This window comes from Branchiostoma lanceolatum, chromosome 9 (genome assembly GCF_035083965.1).
Source record: "Branchiostoma lanceolatum isolate klBraLanc5 chromosome 9, klBraLanc5.hap2, whole genome shotgun sequence".
NCBI classification, from domain to species: Eukaryota; Metazoa; Chordata; class Leptocardii; order Amphioxiformes; family Branchiostomatidae; genus Branchiostoma; species Branchiostoma lanceolatum.
Genome location: NC_089730.1, coordinates 15,238,382 through 15,256,367, shown reverse-complemented (window position 1 = coordinate 15,256,367; position 17,986 = coordinate 15,238,382). Strand labels below are relative to the sequence as shown.

Here is a 17,986-nt window from a genome sequence, read left to right as displayed (position 1 = left end):
AACCCGTAGGTCTGCTTGGAGACTAAAAAAGATCAAGAACATGGAGCGGTGCATCAGGAAGTCTTCATGGGGATATGCAATCTCCTAGCAAGGACCATGAAACTCCAGGTTAGACATATACAGATTATATCTTTTAAAACCACCCATGAGAAATCAAATCTAAGCTACGCGTAATAGTACATGGGAATGAAAACACCCTGTAACTCTAGTCCATTGTCTTGTATGCTTCTTTTTGCCCATACAATAATGTTTTTCTTTAAATTTGTTCATGTAGGTAATGTTGACTGTCCAGAATCTGCACATCCTGTCAGCGCACCTGCAGACACAGTCCTGAATCCACATCCCGACAGAAGAAGAAAGCACAGAAAACAGGGCCTGTTTACCTCTGTGGAATTTGTAATTCTGACTGTGTTGATGATGTTGAAGATGAAGATGAAAACAGTGTCGCTTGTGACATATGTAACAGGTGGTTCCACTGGGGGTGTATTGGATTTGAAGCAGATGATCTGAGTGATGACTGGTATTGTGATGAATGTCAAAAATAAATGTCCAGAAAATATTGCTGTAAAACCATGTATGCACTGAACTATGCATTAGTGACACACAATACATACCACTATTAGACATTATCCATAAGTTGAATGCGTATAATGCATCTGTGTTTATAGACAGAATTAATTTGTGTTCTGTATGAAACTGATTGAAAGTAATCAATTGTGTCTGAATATGTATAAAGAACTACATATTTAATGATTGCAGATGTCACACTGCCCTTCATTTATAACTTGAATGGCCTGATGACAGTTTGTTGCTCTATCATGTAAATCTTCTTTGGTTAAAGTTCAGTATCGTTTAATGTATTCCTTTGTAGAGACTGTAGGTGTGCGACCTGACCAGCATAAACCCCCTGGACAGAGCTGCATGGAAGAGGGGTGTGATGACTAGCCGACTGCTGCCCACCCCTGTGTCAGGGACCCCGGCAGCAGTATAATCAAAATACTGGATACTACTACTATATATATATATATATATATATATATATACAGATATCCATTTTTTGTTCATAGAAGTTACTCAAGTTATACATTTCTATTTCTGAGTACTTAAGCCCTTGGCTTCCAGTCTTTCCTGATAACCAACATTGTCCACTGTTTTCTCCCAATCGGGTCCTTCTTCTCTGATGGAAAGGTCCACAGAATGAAGGGGGTGAGCATGTGCACTGTCCCTTGTTGTGCTTGTAGCCTGTCTTAAGATTCAACATTTTGCAAGGGCTTAGTATCTTCTGATGCTAGTATACAGCAGTTCACTTGTAAAGGGAAGGGGACATGTTTAGTAGGAAACAAAGCTACAAAGAACACTAGAATGGCAACATTTTCGGGAAAATGCAGAATATTCCCCTCCCATTACCTACACCTCAAATATGACATCCTTAGCATTGACTGTAAGGATATGACGAAGTTTCTGCATAAATTATGCAAAGGAGGTTGGCATTAGCATAATTTATGGCCAGGTGTGTTCGGCCTTTCCTAAAGGTACCTACATCTCAAATATGACATCCATAGCTTTTATGGTTAGGGATATGCATAAATTATGCATAATGCACTCATTAGCATAATTTATGGCCAGGTTTTCTGACCTTTCCTAAAGGTACCTGCATCTCATCCGTAGCCTTTACAGTAAGGGAAAAACAAGTTTATGCATAAATTATGCAAATGAGGTCCGCATTAGCATAATTCATGGCCAGGTGTGTTTACCTTCCCTAAATTTATCTACATCTCAAATATGACATCTGCAGCTTTTACTGTAAACGCAATACAAGTTTTTGTATAAATTATGCAAATGATGTCCTCATTAGCATAATTTATTGTTAGGTGTATTCACCTTTCCTATAGGTACCTACATCTCAAATATAACATCCGTACATTGTAACATAAGGTACATATAACTTGCTGCAATACCATTAGTAGAGCTACCACCGCACATCTACTTGGTTTTTTGCAGAAGAAGAAGAAGAAAGAAGAAGAAGAAGAAGAACAGGCAAGCAAAAACAGTATATCCCCCTTCCCACTGGAAGGGGAATATAATAATAAATGGTGGCTTAGACATAGACTATTTATGTGTTAATTTGAGGACACAATGGCTTGGAATAAATTCAAGTTACTTGAAGTGAAATCTGTTTTTGTCCATCTTCCTTTACAACATTCTATACATTGAAAAAATTGTATCCACTACCATAGATTTATCTTCAATTATTACTTAAGTTTCACTCAAATAAAGACCATATCTGACACCATGCTATGGCCCAAATACAAATTATTTACCCACAAGATTTATGATGTGCAGTGATGTAGACGTGGCCGGGGTGCGAATCACCAAGCCTGATTAAACCTCCTTGGAATCACCATCTGTGCATAGGACGTTACTGGTGATGGCTTTAGTCCTTAGCGGAACGGTAAGCCGTAGGTCCGGTATTTCCGAATAGCCACAAAATTATTAGGACAGACGTAGACAAGAGCCGGCCACACAGGTTGATAAGCGTAGGGGTCCGCCCGATGTGAGTGGATCGGAAACCCATAGCGCCTTACGCAACTTGTGCTTATCGGCCGGCGATGTGTTAAGCCATATGGCGGTGAAACAAACAAATACTGGCCGGCTTGAATGTGTTGATTTTGTTGAGTAGAGTAGAGTAGAAGAGTAGTTTCGAACGAATAAAGTGGTATGGAATGAATACAACGCAAATTCAACAAAACAAAACACTGCGTGCAAAAATAAACGAAGGAAAGCCTGGATTAGCGGCGCACTGTTCGGCTTCCCAAATGCTTGTCAAAATGTCACTTTAAGTCAGCTTACAGGTTACAAACTCCGTAAAAGGCGCCCACGAGCGATTTGCAACATGCGTAAACAACCAAGATGGCGGGCGCGGCGGCGACTTCATGACAGTTCCTCGCCGCTCGCGCGTCACTTGAGAGTCGGTTTTCCAACGTGAAAGACTTGAGAAAGCAACAGTGAATTTTTTTTGGAGAAAGTTCATGAAATGTTATGATAAAAATTGAGTAACTTGACGAAAGGACCCGGGGACGAACGGGTCAGGGGGCGAAAAGTCTAGTAACCCCATTTCTCCACTCTTCATCGCCCATTTTCACACCCAACCACAGCACAGTGGCCCCAAAGACTGCCCTTTGTGTCTGTCTCACAATCAAACTCCATCACATCCACCAAAATATAGCGGAAGACGTCAAAACCAACGAAAGCCTTGATCAAAACACTACCACATGTTGCACGCTTGGTTTCGCGCGTCCCTCTGAAGGGACATTGACCTCTGACCTACACCCATAATTCCATGCGGCGCTGACTCCGTGAGGTCGCTTATTGTCGTAACGATTTTTACCAGTACGGAAAACTCTCGTTTCGGTGGGCTTCCACGCCCTAAATCTTACATATAGTTCAGCGACTGTGATCCTCAGAAGCCATGATGGACTCCGTAGTAGGAGAGGATCCAACCCTGCCGCTAGATTTTAACCACAGGTAGGTTTTTGTTGCCCTTTTGTTGTCGGTGAATTTGACACCATCGGGGCACGGCCGTTCGTGTTGTTGTTTCAGAAACTTCCAAGTCGCAACAAGTTGTTGACGCAACATGGGTTGCTTTTGCCTATCTGCTAAAGAAAGCTGTACATTTGCTTTAGGCTGGTGTTAGTACACCTTCTCGCTTCACTCGTCGCAAAATCATAGCTAAGAAAATCGTCCAAACAAGTGGAACGTTTCCCGTACACTGCAAAGTGCCCCCCTCCCCACTATCTTTCCTTAGACCTTAGACCTGTGTCCAGTTCGATATTATAACGGATCGATGTACGAAACCGCCCTAGTCTGGAATTTTTACGACATTCCTGCTCGTCTACGAACGTCATGCGTTGTGCAAACACCGAGGTCGTTTTCCTTCGACAGTTACCGAGTTTCTAAAGACTCAGACTCAAACACAAGATCTGTTTTTAAATGTTTTGAAAAATAACGACGAAATAATTTGTTTGATAATTTATTACCACCCACGTTACAGCAAGGCAGGCTCAGACGCTATTGTCCTTAACAGAATATCGATAAAGACACTCGAAGAAGTCTATAAATATTTCCTTGCCCACAGAACTAGACTCAGACCCATGTGACCCACATCGCTATGATATAAGGTAATAAATTATGCATGCCCCATTTTCTGGTCTACATTACCAACATGCCAGGATTTACATCCCCTGGTTTAGCTGTTTATCCAGTAAAGGTATGCTGCCGTCCCTAGGAGAGGCCTGTGGTCAGGTACTTCATTTCCATGTCATAAAAATACCAGCTAGTCTTCAAACTCAAAGCCAGCCCTATTAATGAGGGTAATGTTCTTGTTTGATGTTTGGGCTAGTATTTTAGGGTTCACGTATTGTACATGTTGTCATATAATGTTATATAGACTACGTTATTACATAACCCTTGTGTCAATGCTATACTGATATTGGGTTAGGTTTAACATTTGCTAACATTGCGTATACCCTAGTAGCAGGTATTCTACATGTATCATATTATATTTGAATTCTCATCTAGTGTTAACTGTTATAATATGTTTACATTGAAAAGCCTGGAACCAACAAATATGTAAAACACAACTTCCTGATTTTGGTATCATTGAACCAATTTGAAATGCAGTTGATACTAAACTAACACTTTAGTTTTACCATAACGGCATATCGATGAAATGTGAAACCAGGTCATTTTTACATTCATAATCAATTAGGTACACAAGTAACACAGCATAACATTTCATTCAACGATGATTCAATGAGCTATGGACTACAACTGTCAGATCATGCTATATTTGGGAAGGGACTGCATGTACCAAAGAACGTACTGATGTGCAGGTTCTTGAGTAGCGCTCCTGACTGTTGTTCTTGGCTTAGTCTTTGTAATGCAGATTTTGACAAGGAATAACAACGGCACATGACAAAAGCTCTGTGGTACACACCAGCTGTTCAAAACACTTCTGATACAAACCCATAACAACAAAGGGGACCTGATTATGGCCATGGAGGGTAATCATTACTGTAAATGCAGAAATTTCCCGGTGGTTTTATGTTTGCGTTTTTCGCGGTGAACTCTTTACCGCAAACTTAGGACCTCCGCAAAAAGCCGTTCCATTGTGTGACTGTAACGCTACTATTGTTTCAAATGCCAAGTCAACACCACAGCGAACAGTCCATTTTCTCTCTACCGCAAAATTAAATCTCCGCAAACATTTCTGCATTTACAGTAATTATACTCATGGTCTGTCTGAATCTACCAAGCAACCACAGATGGCTCATGTTATCTCAGATAGGAATGGTACAGTTACTACATTGTGCCATAAAAACAGGTGTACAATTTATAAACAATAAAAATCTACGCCAAATTGCAGTTACTCAAGCAACTGGGTATGATTTTGGAAATATTATATTTTATATCATATCCAATTGCTTGAATAACATGTAATTCATATCCAGTTGCTTGTCGAGTAACTGCTATTTGGCATATCTTATTACCTGAATGTGTAACCTTCATCGAAATATAAATCTAACTGGGGATAGATTTTAGTGAAAACATGTTGATTTTATCATAATTTTGTAGATTTCCTATTATATTTAATGATTGTTTACACTTTCATAGAAATTGAGTCAGAATAAGCAACAACAAAAAGAACAACATTATTTTGCCGTACCGGTGTTAGAGTCTCTAAGGGCTGATTTATTAATAAGATATATTGTAGTTGTAGAATATGTCAATATTTTCAGGCTAAATTGATGTGTTGAGGGGAAATCATACATCGTTACGTATACGTAATATCATAACAGCAGATGGCATTTTCACATTTGTGTGTACATGCATGTACTTTTCCTCCATTGCGAAATGAGCTACAATTTTCCAGTGCTAGACACAGGTGCTCCCTGCACGCCAGGGTCCCTACATTAATGTGAGGTTCCGGTAAGTGGTCCCTGCAGGCTATGAGCTGCGAAACGGCGCTGGCAGACTGTGGATGTGGATATAATGGTGTTCCTGCCATGAATCATGCATGCCATCAGGACACAGGCTGTGGCTATGGCAGGTAATAGGGACCCCATTCCTCCTGTGATTAGGGAGCAACCTCGAGGTATATGGGGGGTCGAGCATTATAATTTTTTTTTCAATGATAGTGTTTTTTTTATTGTAGTCCATCTATGATGTAGTAGTTTTCTTGTCAGCGAGGAAGTTTCGTCCCATTAAATGCCATTTTTACAAATATTGGTAATTGTGAAATTAGCTGCATTGAAATGGATTTCAGGAGCCCCCCATGATTGTTAATGGTTTGTTCCAAGCGTAGTGCCTTGTGGAGATGTGATGCTTTATGATTTTAAAAGGTTATGCATGTACATGGCCCGTCTATACAGTGAAGACTGGTTATAACATGCACGCAGGTAAGACTACAACATGTATTACTAGATGTCTGGCAAGATTTGATCATACACTAGGCTGCCATAGACACGCTAATCAGATTTTTAGTGATGAATAACCAGTTCATGGCAAATGCGTCACTTGGCATGAAATATTAGTATTGTAAGGTTGAGTAGTATTCTGTATGTGACAATTCCTTTTCATACTTTTTTAAACACAGTGCTCTTGCTTTAAAGCATAGCCCATGGAATTTTACTGGACTGTATATATTTGTTGGATAGAAACCAAAGACTGATAAACATTTACTTTCATGTGGGGGAGGGGTTGCCTAGCAACAAGAGGTGAAAGGCTATTGTAGAGGAGAGGATGCTGGGAAGGACCATCCTTTAATGTTGCTGGTTCATGAGAAAAATCTTAATGCTGAACAGAACTTTGCATAATTGATTAAAAGTATCTGTCTTTCCGGTTAGTCAAAGTAACGTAATGGGAAGTGTTTGCTGGTACAACCTGCAAAGTTGCAAATGCCATGACCCCTTGGTTCCTAACTTTCAACTGTTGTCGTATTTGAAACAACTGTTTTTGAGGTGTATCTGTATTGTGAATAACTTGGGTCATTCTTTTAAACTCACAAAGGTAGAAGAAACCGTGTTACTGATTTGACATGTTGGCCTTATGTCCAAGCAGATGTTGGGTGAAGGAATGCAATGTGAATGGCTGTCAGTCAGAAAACATTGTGATCTTTCACCCCAACATCTGCTTGGAAATAAACATAGGCCCCACCCCCTCATTTATACATAAAGCAGACTTTACCAATCTCCATGTAACAGGTATACATGTCTGTGCTTGTGTGTTATCCTGTACACACTATTATAATTATCACTTATTTAAATGACAATGTAGCTTGTTTCTTAATTAGGTCATCCTTTTGTACAAACTGTTTTTTCTCGCCATTTTAGGATTAGCCATTCTTTCCTCAACAAAAGGTTTTTAATATTTGAAAGTGGCTGAAAGACTTCCATATTGTTTACAGTCATAATATGAATCTTTTCCAATTTTTGCTACCAACAAAAAGAGAGGGAAGGAGTTGGGCTAATTAGGGCTAAAGAAAATTTGAAAGAATCACCAGCCATTTACACCTGTAACTTGCATATAAATCCTTGATATCCTAAAAATTGTCTTTTACCTTCCATAGATTTATGCAGATTTATTTAGAAACCAACCATTTGTAGTTATGGCACATCTAATTATATGTTTGTTGATAGCAGTTAATGTTAAAGTGTTAGACATGCATTTATACACTAGTATGTCAACCACACACCTGTAACTTAAATCAATGATATCCTAAGAATTGTCTCTTAAATTCCATAATTTTGACTAACCTGCTACTATTAGTGTTGCAACTCTTCCAAAAAGAATGATTTGACTACAACATTTCTGTACACAGTTGTTTATGCAGAGTACCAAACTGTGGAATGAAAAAGACCAGTTCTTTTCCCTTCAGGGTTTTTGCCTCACCACTTGAGTGCACATTATACTAAAACTGGAAAGACAGGTGGTTTGGTGTTGCTTGCATGTTGTTTATCCTCCAAACCATGTAGAAGACACACAGCTTTCTTTTCCACTCAACTCCAACATGTTCAACCTATGGCCAACTGGGATACGGTAAGAATAGACTGGATTTTCTAGAGTTAGGAAGACCTTTTAGCTAGAAACCTGTCATTAGTAGAAGACGTTAGATTACTGGTTTTGTTTCGTGTTTACCTGCATGAAGAGAACCGTTTGTAATTATGGCATATCTAATTGTATGTTTGTTGATAACAGTTGATATGTAAGTGTTAGGCATGTATTTTGTACACTAAAGTGTGTAATATTCACTGAAGTTGCAAAATCACTATCGTTTAACATGGATCCAAAAGAATTTGTAGGAAAGAGTGCAACGAAGAAGAAAATTAGCCTGCCTGCGTTCTCGTGCCACACACAAACTCGTTAGACAAGCGGCCGATGCATGCTAGAGATGTATCATTACATAGATTGTGGGAGGGGGGCATTACATTATCATAAGTATGGTGGTATCGCAATGTATATAATTATGTTATGGTTAGAATTAGAAAACAAACTCATTCATGTCTACTATATAGACAAGTGTAGTACATAGTTTTTCTGTGGATTTTTTTTCAGTGGATTTTTTTTGTTATTACTGAAAAAGTGTTAACGTTATTACTGAAAAAGTAGAATTATATTTGAATGTGGCTCAAGCTTGCAATTGATACAGCAAGTAAGCTTGTATAAACTGACCTTGATCAAAATTAAATATTGATATGTACTTTGCCTTCTGCATGTAGATCTTTTCAATTCAACATGTCTGTCAGATATGAAATTTAAAGCTAACAATTGCAAAATCCTGGCATCTAACAACCAAAATATTACTACTAAAATGTCTAAATGGCTATAGTACATATACCCTTTCATACAAATGCATTCAACTGGATACTGGTTTTGCAAGAGGTGACGTTAACCCATGACCTTGTATTGAATGCTACATATTTGTCATTGGACCATACCGGGTACTCAAGGAAAACCAACGCTTTTTGAGCATGTCGGCTACTGTAAAAATCTAGACCACTGCGCTGGTTACCTATCACTGTATGGTAAGAGTTGTAACGTTTTTGACTTATGCCTTATAAGTTATGACGCATGTTGGCAAGCTATTCAACATCATTTGACTAAGGTAATATGTGGTTATGTAGCTTAGTTTATGGTGTGAACTTGGCAGACTTGAATTCTTTTTGCTCTTGACTTGAAAAGATTAGGATTTCTCAATGACAGCTTTGACCACGTACTTAACACTGTTAGGAGAAATATGCAACAAGTACAGTGTTCAGAAATCCACGTATCAAAAACTGAAAGCCTAAGGAAAGAATAACCTGTACTTGCTCCGCCTCTATTCAAACCATTGAAGGCTACTTGAATCTGTCTGAGTAGACCAAAGGCCATTCTGTCCAGTTATACAATAGGTCCTTTGGAACTGTTGAAACTGTGAAAGGAAGATAAGAGAGAATGATTAGGTGGTACTCAGTAACTTGTGCCTCTGTTGTTAGAGAGAGAAAAGAAGGTAGTACATGTGTAAAGGGGCAATTGCTGGTTATTTTTAGTTAGAAGTGGTAGGTGGGACCAGTCAGTTCAGAAGACTTATGTTGTGGAATGTAACATTATTCATGAATCAATAGTTTCTGGTCGACTACATTTTGTATCAAGCCACATACTCCACATGATAAACCTTTAGTTTTAGCTAATACTACTGTATTTTATAAAGGCCCTATATCGAAAAGCTTTGGGACTACTTTTTTTTTAACCGTCTTTTTTTATATCAAATTTATTACGGTAAAGTTTAAAGAGGTTGGTTGATTTTTGGCATACCACATGATGTTGTCTATAATACTGTACATGTTTCAAGCATCAAATTTTATAAGCTTCGACTTTTTCGACGATAGCTAAGTTTTTAGTATTAAACATTTGGTTGTTACCTGTAATTCAAACAAGGTCAATAAATTTTTCCTCTGGATTGCAAAAGTTATGCACACAAAAAAACGTACAAGAGAATAGGAGTTCCCCTTATCGCCCTCTCCTGGTGTTAATGAAGCGCTCACGTCATAGGTATGTGCACAAGTGGTGTCAACTATGTAACCCCAACATGTTATGTCAATACGTGTACAGTAAACTTCCTTCTTACTGGTAGGGGGCATTTCTTGTTTGTAACTAGCACCTGTTTAGACGCTGTTCCTTTTTTAATAATGTCTCTGTTTTTAACTCATCATACCATATCTCCAAAGTCATAAATTCCAGTTATTACTCGTACCCCTATATGTAAGATCATAATTGACACTTATTGTTATTATGATATTATACTTTGTACAAAATCTTCAAGACAGATTTGATTCATTTCGGGTCAACTCTGTTGGGAAATGCATTGGATGAAAGTTTATCATAAGGCCATACCAATTTAATTTCTTGGTTTTTATTTCCCCCCCAAAAAAAAATTTTGAAAAAAAAAAAATTGGGGGGGGGGGGGGAATAAAAATCTGTTAACCAAGAAATTAAATTGGTGTGGCCTTATTGATACAACATGTATGTCATGTACTATACGCAAGTAATACCTATTTCGTGTTAAAACATATTAGCCTTTCCAATCATCCTATTAAGTCAGCAATATCAGGAACATACCATAGATGTAGTTGTGATATAACATTTGACATATAGTAATGTGTTGGGATTAGTTTTCTAATCCAAATGTCAAATATGAAAGAAAATCCTCTCCGCTTTTGCTGGCAGGTTGAGATTGCCCTTTTGCTGCTATAGTAATGAAATAAATGGAGTAGTTATGATAAAACTGACAAGGCATAAATGGCCTCATGACCTCTGGCATTTCTTCTGTGGGATGAAATAATAATGCAGATATTTTTCTTGTCAAGATGACAGAATGTCATACATGTAGCTATCTGTTATATAGTACATGTAGGTTTTCGAGTTAAGAATTATTAATTTATAGTAGGGCTGGAAATACTGTTAATTCATTAATTTTTATCAATGGTTTTATTTCACAGTTTAACTGTAGTGTTTTAGATTTGTGTTAAAAACAATTTTGTAGTACAGTGATAATATTTAAAATCCACATTTGCAGTGGATAGGTTTGAAAACTGCAAAAATAAGTTCACTGCTAAAGTTTCAAATTCAAGATTCACAGCACCCACCAGCAAACTACAGAAAAATTCTGATATTGCAGTTGAAAACATGAAAAAAATTGTTTTTCACGGTAATAGATTTTAGGCTTGACATTTACATTTACCTAGCCAGAAAAAAGTATGCTTACAGAACTGTGTTACAAGATACTCTTGAATTAGAAAGGATTCTACATTGGATTCTATTTATCTTTATAAACGAAAAATGCTGCATAGAGTCACATATAGTACATAGCCTCTTCAATGATGCATATCTCCTCACTCCGTAATTTGTCCTCAGTAGAAGATAGCGATTGCACCAGCTCAGTAGCAACCAATTTGTACCCGCGCATTACTGGAGCAATCAGGCTGATTTTCAAAATGGCGGAGACAGATTAGGTTACAAGTAGGTGCCGCCTCATTGGTTAAGGAGAACTGGTGATAATGAAAGTGTTGACCCTGTGGTTCATCATGTAATGGGTGGATGGTGGAGAAGTAATTGCTGTCTGGGAATATGCTCTGACTATAATTTTTTTTGCAGACACATTGTCACTTGACTTGTGCATGTTGATAGGAAAGAGCTTGTTGGACGGATGGTGCTAATCGCTGTGCTGAATGATGAAATTGTTTTTGAGTTCTTTGCAGATTGTAAGAACATAGTCTTGACCAAACTCCGTACAAAGGGCTCGAAATTGTACCAAGTTTACGCACGTAAAATTGGAGCCGTGCACATAATTTCAAGAAGACCTGCACTGGTGCAAGTTACCACATTGTCCAAGCAACATTTTGTATCCCTTTTGAACTTGTATTCAATCCATTTGTATGAGTTTGCGACACAATTATTGACCTTAAATCAACCAATTAACATTTGAAATACATGTGTAATAGTATGATTTACAATTTAACTTTGCCCTCTTTTTTTATCCCAGATGTTGCTTCTTCAAATTGTGAAAATCTTCCAACTAAAGATGTTTCGTCTGCTACATGTACCATCTCACAAACTGTAGATGCCAAACCAACTCTCATAAAATCTCATTTCTGTGTCAAAGATCTGCTTGTACCTGCAGTTTTGCTCAAAATTGAAAGGTGGCGTTTTGTTTCAGGCCTGACCTGGCCCTAGCAGTTTGAAATTTGAAGCCGTGCCAAAGACCAGGGGATTTATGTGAACGTCATGAATTTTTAACAAAATATCTTGGAACAAAAACTCCTGGAGGACAATTTACGCCTCATCCAGACTCTGCACTGTTTATGTGGCCAATCCATCTCCATGGGACCCAGATGGCACTCAGTATGGTTTTACGGCCGTTCTGGGCTGGGATCGGAATAACACGGGCTATTCAATTAGGTGGGGACATAGATCTGGGACCACCATGCATATTCTATGCACACCTCATACATGTACTTCTGTGTCCTTGCCAGAAATACAGCGTCTGTTACTATGTGCAGTTTTGATATGAAGACTTAATAGAAAGATTTATAAATTGTAATTGATGACTATTGTATTTTTGGTCTATGAATTTCGATGTGTGAAAGGTGAGACTCGACTATTGAAATTACGAAATCACCAGTAACATTTTTTAATAGGTCAAGTGATGAAATCCTCTTCTTGTGCTGGAGATGTTCCAGATGTAAGATGGTTCATGATGTAGGTATTTCATGGATTACGAAGAGGGTCTGCAAATTTTACTGAGATTGAAAAGGTTGCAGAACAACACTACTTTCAAGATGTCAGTCTACAATGGTGCTGTGCCTAAAGATACTGCTATGGTGCCCAAAATCGCTATGTCTCTTTAGGACCTCAGTAACTACCCACATGCCAAAATTCATACAAATCCACCTGATGGATCTTGAGTTATAGCTGCGAACACAAACACAGGCAGAAACAGTACCCTTATCTAAGGGAAGCTTCCTTCCCGGAGGTACAACAATGAAAGTTCTGTGTAACAATGAGAGTTCTGTGGAAAAAAAAGTTTCTGTACAATAACTTTGAATAAGCCAGTGATAAAAGCTTTCCAATATGAGTCACACTGCCCACTGTGCCCAGTGACCTGTGCTCCAGAGATACATGTGTAGCTTCACCTTTAACAATCAATACCTGACCCTTTCACATCACTCACACCTTCAAACACATCAAAACCTGCTTTGTACTTCCAAATTAGCACCCCTCCCGTCCCGGTGGGATCTTCCAAAGTGTCCTAAATGCTCTTATCTCTGACCACAGAACGTTCAAACAAGCTTTTTTAAAGTGATCTCACCGATGTGCAATCGTTTCTTCTTGACATGTCTGAATCATACCTACAAGTCTTTGTGTTGACAGTACTTTTTCCATCAGATAGGAATCATTTTTGTTTATCACTGCAGGCCAGTTTGGCGGTCACAAAAGGCTCGTTGGTGAGATCATAGGCCTTCAGGCTAAATTGTAAGGTAAAAGTAATATGTGCATATCCATATAATCCACAAGGATTTTATTTCTAAAAATTTACATTTTCTTTTCATGTTGTCATTTTGATGGAAAGCGTGTCGAAAACCCTTTTGTTATTTTTTTTATTATGGTGGTTTAATTACGAGTAGTTTGAAATTCAAGTACCTTAATGTGTTTCTTGCCTTTGGTCATGGTATGTGATTCACGTTCTAATTTTCCTGAAGGAGAAAAATGTTAGGTTTGGTCAGAATTAGTCATAAAAATGTGTCATCCTTTTTTTACTGGAGTTTTAACCAATCCCAGCCTTATTGGGCAAGGCAATATTGTGTTGTAACCTAGTGATAAAATCTGCCTTGAGGGCAACGTGAGATTCGCTACATCTGTTGACTTCATTCCGTGTTCCCTTTGTTTTGACTGATGCAAGTTGATCCATTGGTCTGTGTTTACAAAACTATGGTGCAATAGACAGTCACTTGCAAGTCCAGAGGCTTTTGCGATTTTTATAACTTTCACAGTATTAGGTGCATCTTTTTTCCAGGATTTTCAAGTTGGTTGCATATTATACAGTAATACGGCTGTGTCTTAATTTTTGTATTGCTACATTGTACTTTTGCTCTCACTCACAAATGTAGTTGTGCTGTTGATTTTTTTATATAGGACATAAGAATAAACAAACTGTCCTTTGCTCTTTTTTCAGATGGATATCTCCAAGTTGTACTAATCCCCAGGGCCCTTGCCATGTTGAATCACAATTAACGCACTATATCCCATATGCATCAACTTTCGTATGACGTCTGCTTAACTCATCGTGCAATTATTGTATAGTTAATGTCTGTTATTTGTAATTTTAAGCAAAATTGTTATATATGAATTTTAAGTATGTATTCAGAATTGGATAACATTTTTAAATATTGTTGATAACGAAGTTTGTAAACACCAACACAATTCAGGCTAAATGCCTGCAAGGTGGTGATTCAAAAAGTTCAGTTACTAACCTAGCATTACACCATTGCTTCCTGTTGCAGTTCATGTTTTGCTTGATGAATTGTTGGCCTTGGTTCCATCCTGTACATGTGTATTTCCTAGGAAACTTGATATGATTACATCTATCTGATTGCTTCCCTGCAGAAATTGAGACTTCATCGCTCAAACCCGGCCCTAAAACCCGGAAAACGAGACCGTCATGAATATTGCTCACTATTACGGGTTCATAATTGCAGTGCGTATGCTGCAGTTACCGACTGTTGATGAGAGATTGTGAGTGTTAATGGTTGTGGTAATCTGTGTTACAGCACAAACCTGACCAGCCTGCCAGACACCACCATGGACGGCAGTCAGCAGCAATGTGAGTAGCCAACATTTCTATCTGTTTTTATGTAAACACTGGTTTTAATGGTAAAACATTTGTGTAGGAATCAGTGGTTCAAGTGCACTGATTTAGATGAGAGAAAGCTAAACAGTACCTACCCTTGTGTTGTTGTCTACTTTGAAGATTGTGTAATGTGAAATTGACCTCAAAATGATCCTTATCATGAGGTTAGATCTGATTTGGTTGATTAATAATCTATTAATTGAAAATTGGTAATTGACTAATGTGTCTTTTTTGCAAATTTTGTTCAATTAGGACTTGAAAGTAAAATTTTAGAAAGGGTAGTGCGTTTTTATATGACACACACATACTGCTAACAAGAAAAATGTCAAACCAAAGCAAATTTCCCCCGAAAATTTAAGATTTTAATTAGAAAAGATGTCAGTTTCAGTTTTGTGTTTTTGTCTTATGCATGCAATTCAGATTAGTTTTCCTCTTTGCTTTCTTCTCTTCCCAGCTAAGTTACGATATTCTTCTCCCTGAGTGTCAGGTGCATATTGTCATTCCAGTGTCAGAAGTTAACATGTAGGGTCAGGGATAACTATGCATGTGTAATAGGACAATTTTCCAACCTGGTGAAAAGCAATCGAATGTCGGAAACGTAGGATATATTTTGGTAGCGTGCATTGCATAACTTGAGACAAATTTGCAACAATGTCACCTTCATACATTACTAAAACTTTGAAAGTGTTGTCAAGAATGGCAAAGCTGTAATACAATTTGATATACATAAATGTATTTAATCTAAGATACATATAAAGCCAGAAGTTTTGGGTTTTACCCTGCATCAAAAATTTTAGATAGTCATCCCGTCATTTTGAAAGACAAATTTGGCATTTCTAATATGAAAAAGATTAAAATTAGTTGGTTGAATAAATTTTTGATGGTCTGGAACCGAATTTCAGTCTGTCCCTTTGCTGTGCACTAGAACGAATCCAATTGCTTGAGGGCCAGTCCCTGATGCTACCTGTACTAATCTCACTGCTTCAGAACATAAATCCACAGTTGGAGTGTCCTTAATCCACTCTTCCATGCTCTAATCCACCGGCATTAAAGTAATAGAATAACTTTGCTCCAATTCTGCATCTTCCTATTCAAGTCACGTACACGTGTGACAAATTTGTACCATCAGCGGCTTAGGTTTTATTATACATGTATGTATGTCCCAATGACATGAAGCGTTTAGATGCAGACAATCTTTAATAAAACATCATCACATCCGTTCTCAGAGCGCGACTCAATAGGGCTTGTACTGTAAACGCGATACTGGTAGATACAATATCAGGTTGTTGACCTTTCCGTGATGTTTTACCCTGCAGCGTTGCGGAACGTGAGCAGCGGGCGCATGTCACCTGTCCGAATCCGCACAATGAAAGACTACGAAGAGGTAGGCATGTATCTAAGTTAAAGGCCCTAATCTCTAACATGTGTGAAGGAGAATGGGACTAAGGCCTTGGACTGAGTGCATGAGTGTGCATAGAACGGTAGCACTCTACCTTTGATAATAGCCTATACACGTTGTTACCTCCATGAAAAATGGAGGTATTGTTTTGGGCTATGTATATGTTTGTGGGTTTGCTTGCTTGTTTGTGGGCTTGTTTGTGTTTCTGGATGTTTGTGGTCATCATAACTTATGAACAACTGGATGGAGTGTGATGATATTTGTCATGTCGGTAGGTCTTGGGAAGACAAAGGTCAAAGTCAAGTTTGGGCCCCCTTGTGTGTGACCTTGTTGGGCCAAAAATACTCTCCCTGAACATTACCATAACTCTTATGATGAGAATTCCTCCAGAATATTTGCATTTAATTGCAAAACATTTCTTTAGATAAAAATCATATTACGATTCTGTTAAAGGAATGAGCTCAAGTAAAATCCTCTCCAGCATTTTATAGGAGTTGACAGTATCACTATGTATGGAAGACTTGTGTTCCGTTATCTTGTAGGCATTTATTCCTTAACCATTCTTTCAGCTAGCTGATGACATGCAGGTATACAGATATTAGGTGGGCGAAGTAGTCTTCCAGCTGTGAGAAGATTCAAGCTAACCTTGTCTTGTAGATGCACAAGACCATTACATTACATTAAAGAACAGATGAATAGAAGAAGGACCACACAAAGGAACGATTGTGTATTCTTCATGCCAGGAGAGTTTTCCCCCCACATGTATTCCATGCCTAAGATTCTAGAAGACCTTTCCCCACCTACACATGTTGTCACACTGCCAAGGTCAACTTGGAGTTAGCACAATTAGGCCTTGTGGAGAAAGAAGGCCAGTCTTGACTTTGACCTCTAGCCATGGTGTTCTAAAAGGATGTTGAATTTGCATATCTGTAGGTCAGAGGTTTGTCTGGTTTTCACCAGTGTAATCTGCTTGGATTGACTATGGTGATAGGCCAAGTACACTTGTTGATGTAGGGGTCAAGTTCAAGAAAAGTTTGAATCATGCAATCAGTGTCTGTAAGTAAATGTGCTGGAACTAGATGCAGGCATACGGTGCTTTCAGGAGTCATTCAGAATCTAAATGTATTTTTTTCTCAACCTTTTTTGAAGTCTAATACTTTATGCCTTCATCATGAGAGGAGAAAATGCTGTTCTTCGGAGTGAGGGAGTAAGACAGAATGTTCAGCCATACAAAGACATACTTAGTATATGAAGGTAGCCGTTCCAAACTCTATCTGATCCCCACCAAGACTTCACCTGTTTAATTTCCGACCTTCCAATAAGCAAAAACTGCATCTCAGTGCTGTTTGTTTGATTTTTCTGGAAAAATGCCAGCTTGATCACTATCACTATCAACAATGATATCGGAGTTGGAGATTGCATTTTCTTTCGTATAGATCTGATTGACAGTTGTAATGATATCAAATAAGTATTTGTAAGGACAGAGACCTGAGTGATGCCACTGATTTGTTGACAGTGTGGCCCTGTCACTATAGTGAGGACACAGTGTCCACACAGCATCTGTTTGTGTTGTGGTCGTGATCCACTAGCTCCCTGTGTACCAATTCCAGCCGGAATTTCAAGTGGCCACAGTTGGCACAATC

The 17,986-nt window shown here is 38.3% G+C and overlaps 1 protein-coding gene and 1 long non-coding RNA gene across 8 annotated transcripts in view; both read left to right on the top strand.

The window, feature by feature from the left end:
- Positions 1–24: 24 nt before the first annotated feature.
- Positions 25–2,172, top strand: LOC136442089 (uncharacterized). The gene is made up of 2 exons (XR_010756958.1): positions 25–108; positions 275–2,172. It is a non-coding gene; the product is annotated as an uncharacterized lncRNA (long non-coding RNA).
- A 1,202-nt stretch (positions 2,173–3,374) lies between these two features.
- LOC136442067 (myomegalin-like) overlaps positions 3,375–17,986 on the top strand; it is a 58,341-nt gene continuing 43,729 nt past the window's right edge. For all 7 annotated transcript variants that reach the window (XM_066438676.1, XM_066438675.1, XM_066438674.1 and 4 more), the window contains exons 1-3: positions 3,375–3,525; positions 14,865–14,917; positions 16,261–16,328. In XM_066438676.1, the coding sequence (XP_066294773.1) occupies positions 3,470–3,525; positions 14,865–14,917; positions 16,261–16,328 (177 nt within the window). In that variant the 5' untranslated portion in view covers positions 3,375–3,469. The remainder of the gene's footprint in view (positions 3,526–14,864; positions 14,918–16,260; positions 16,329–17,986) is intronic.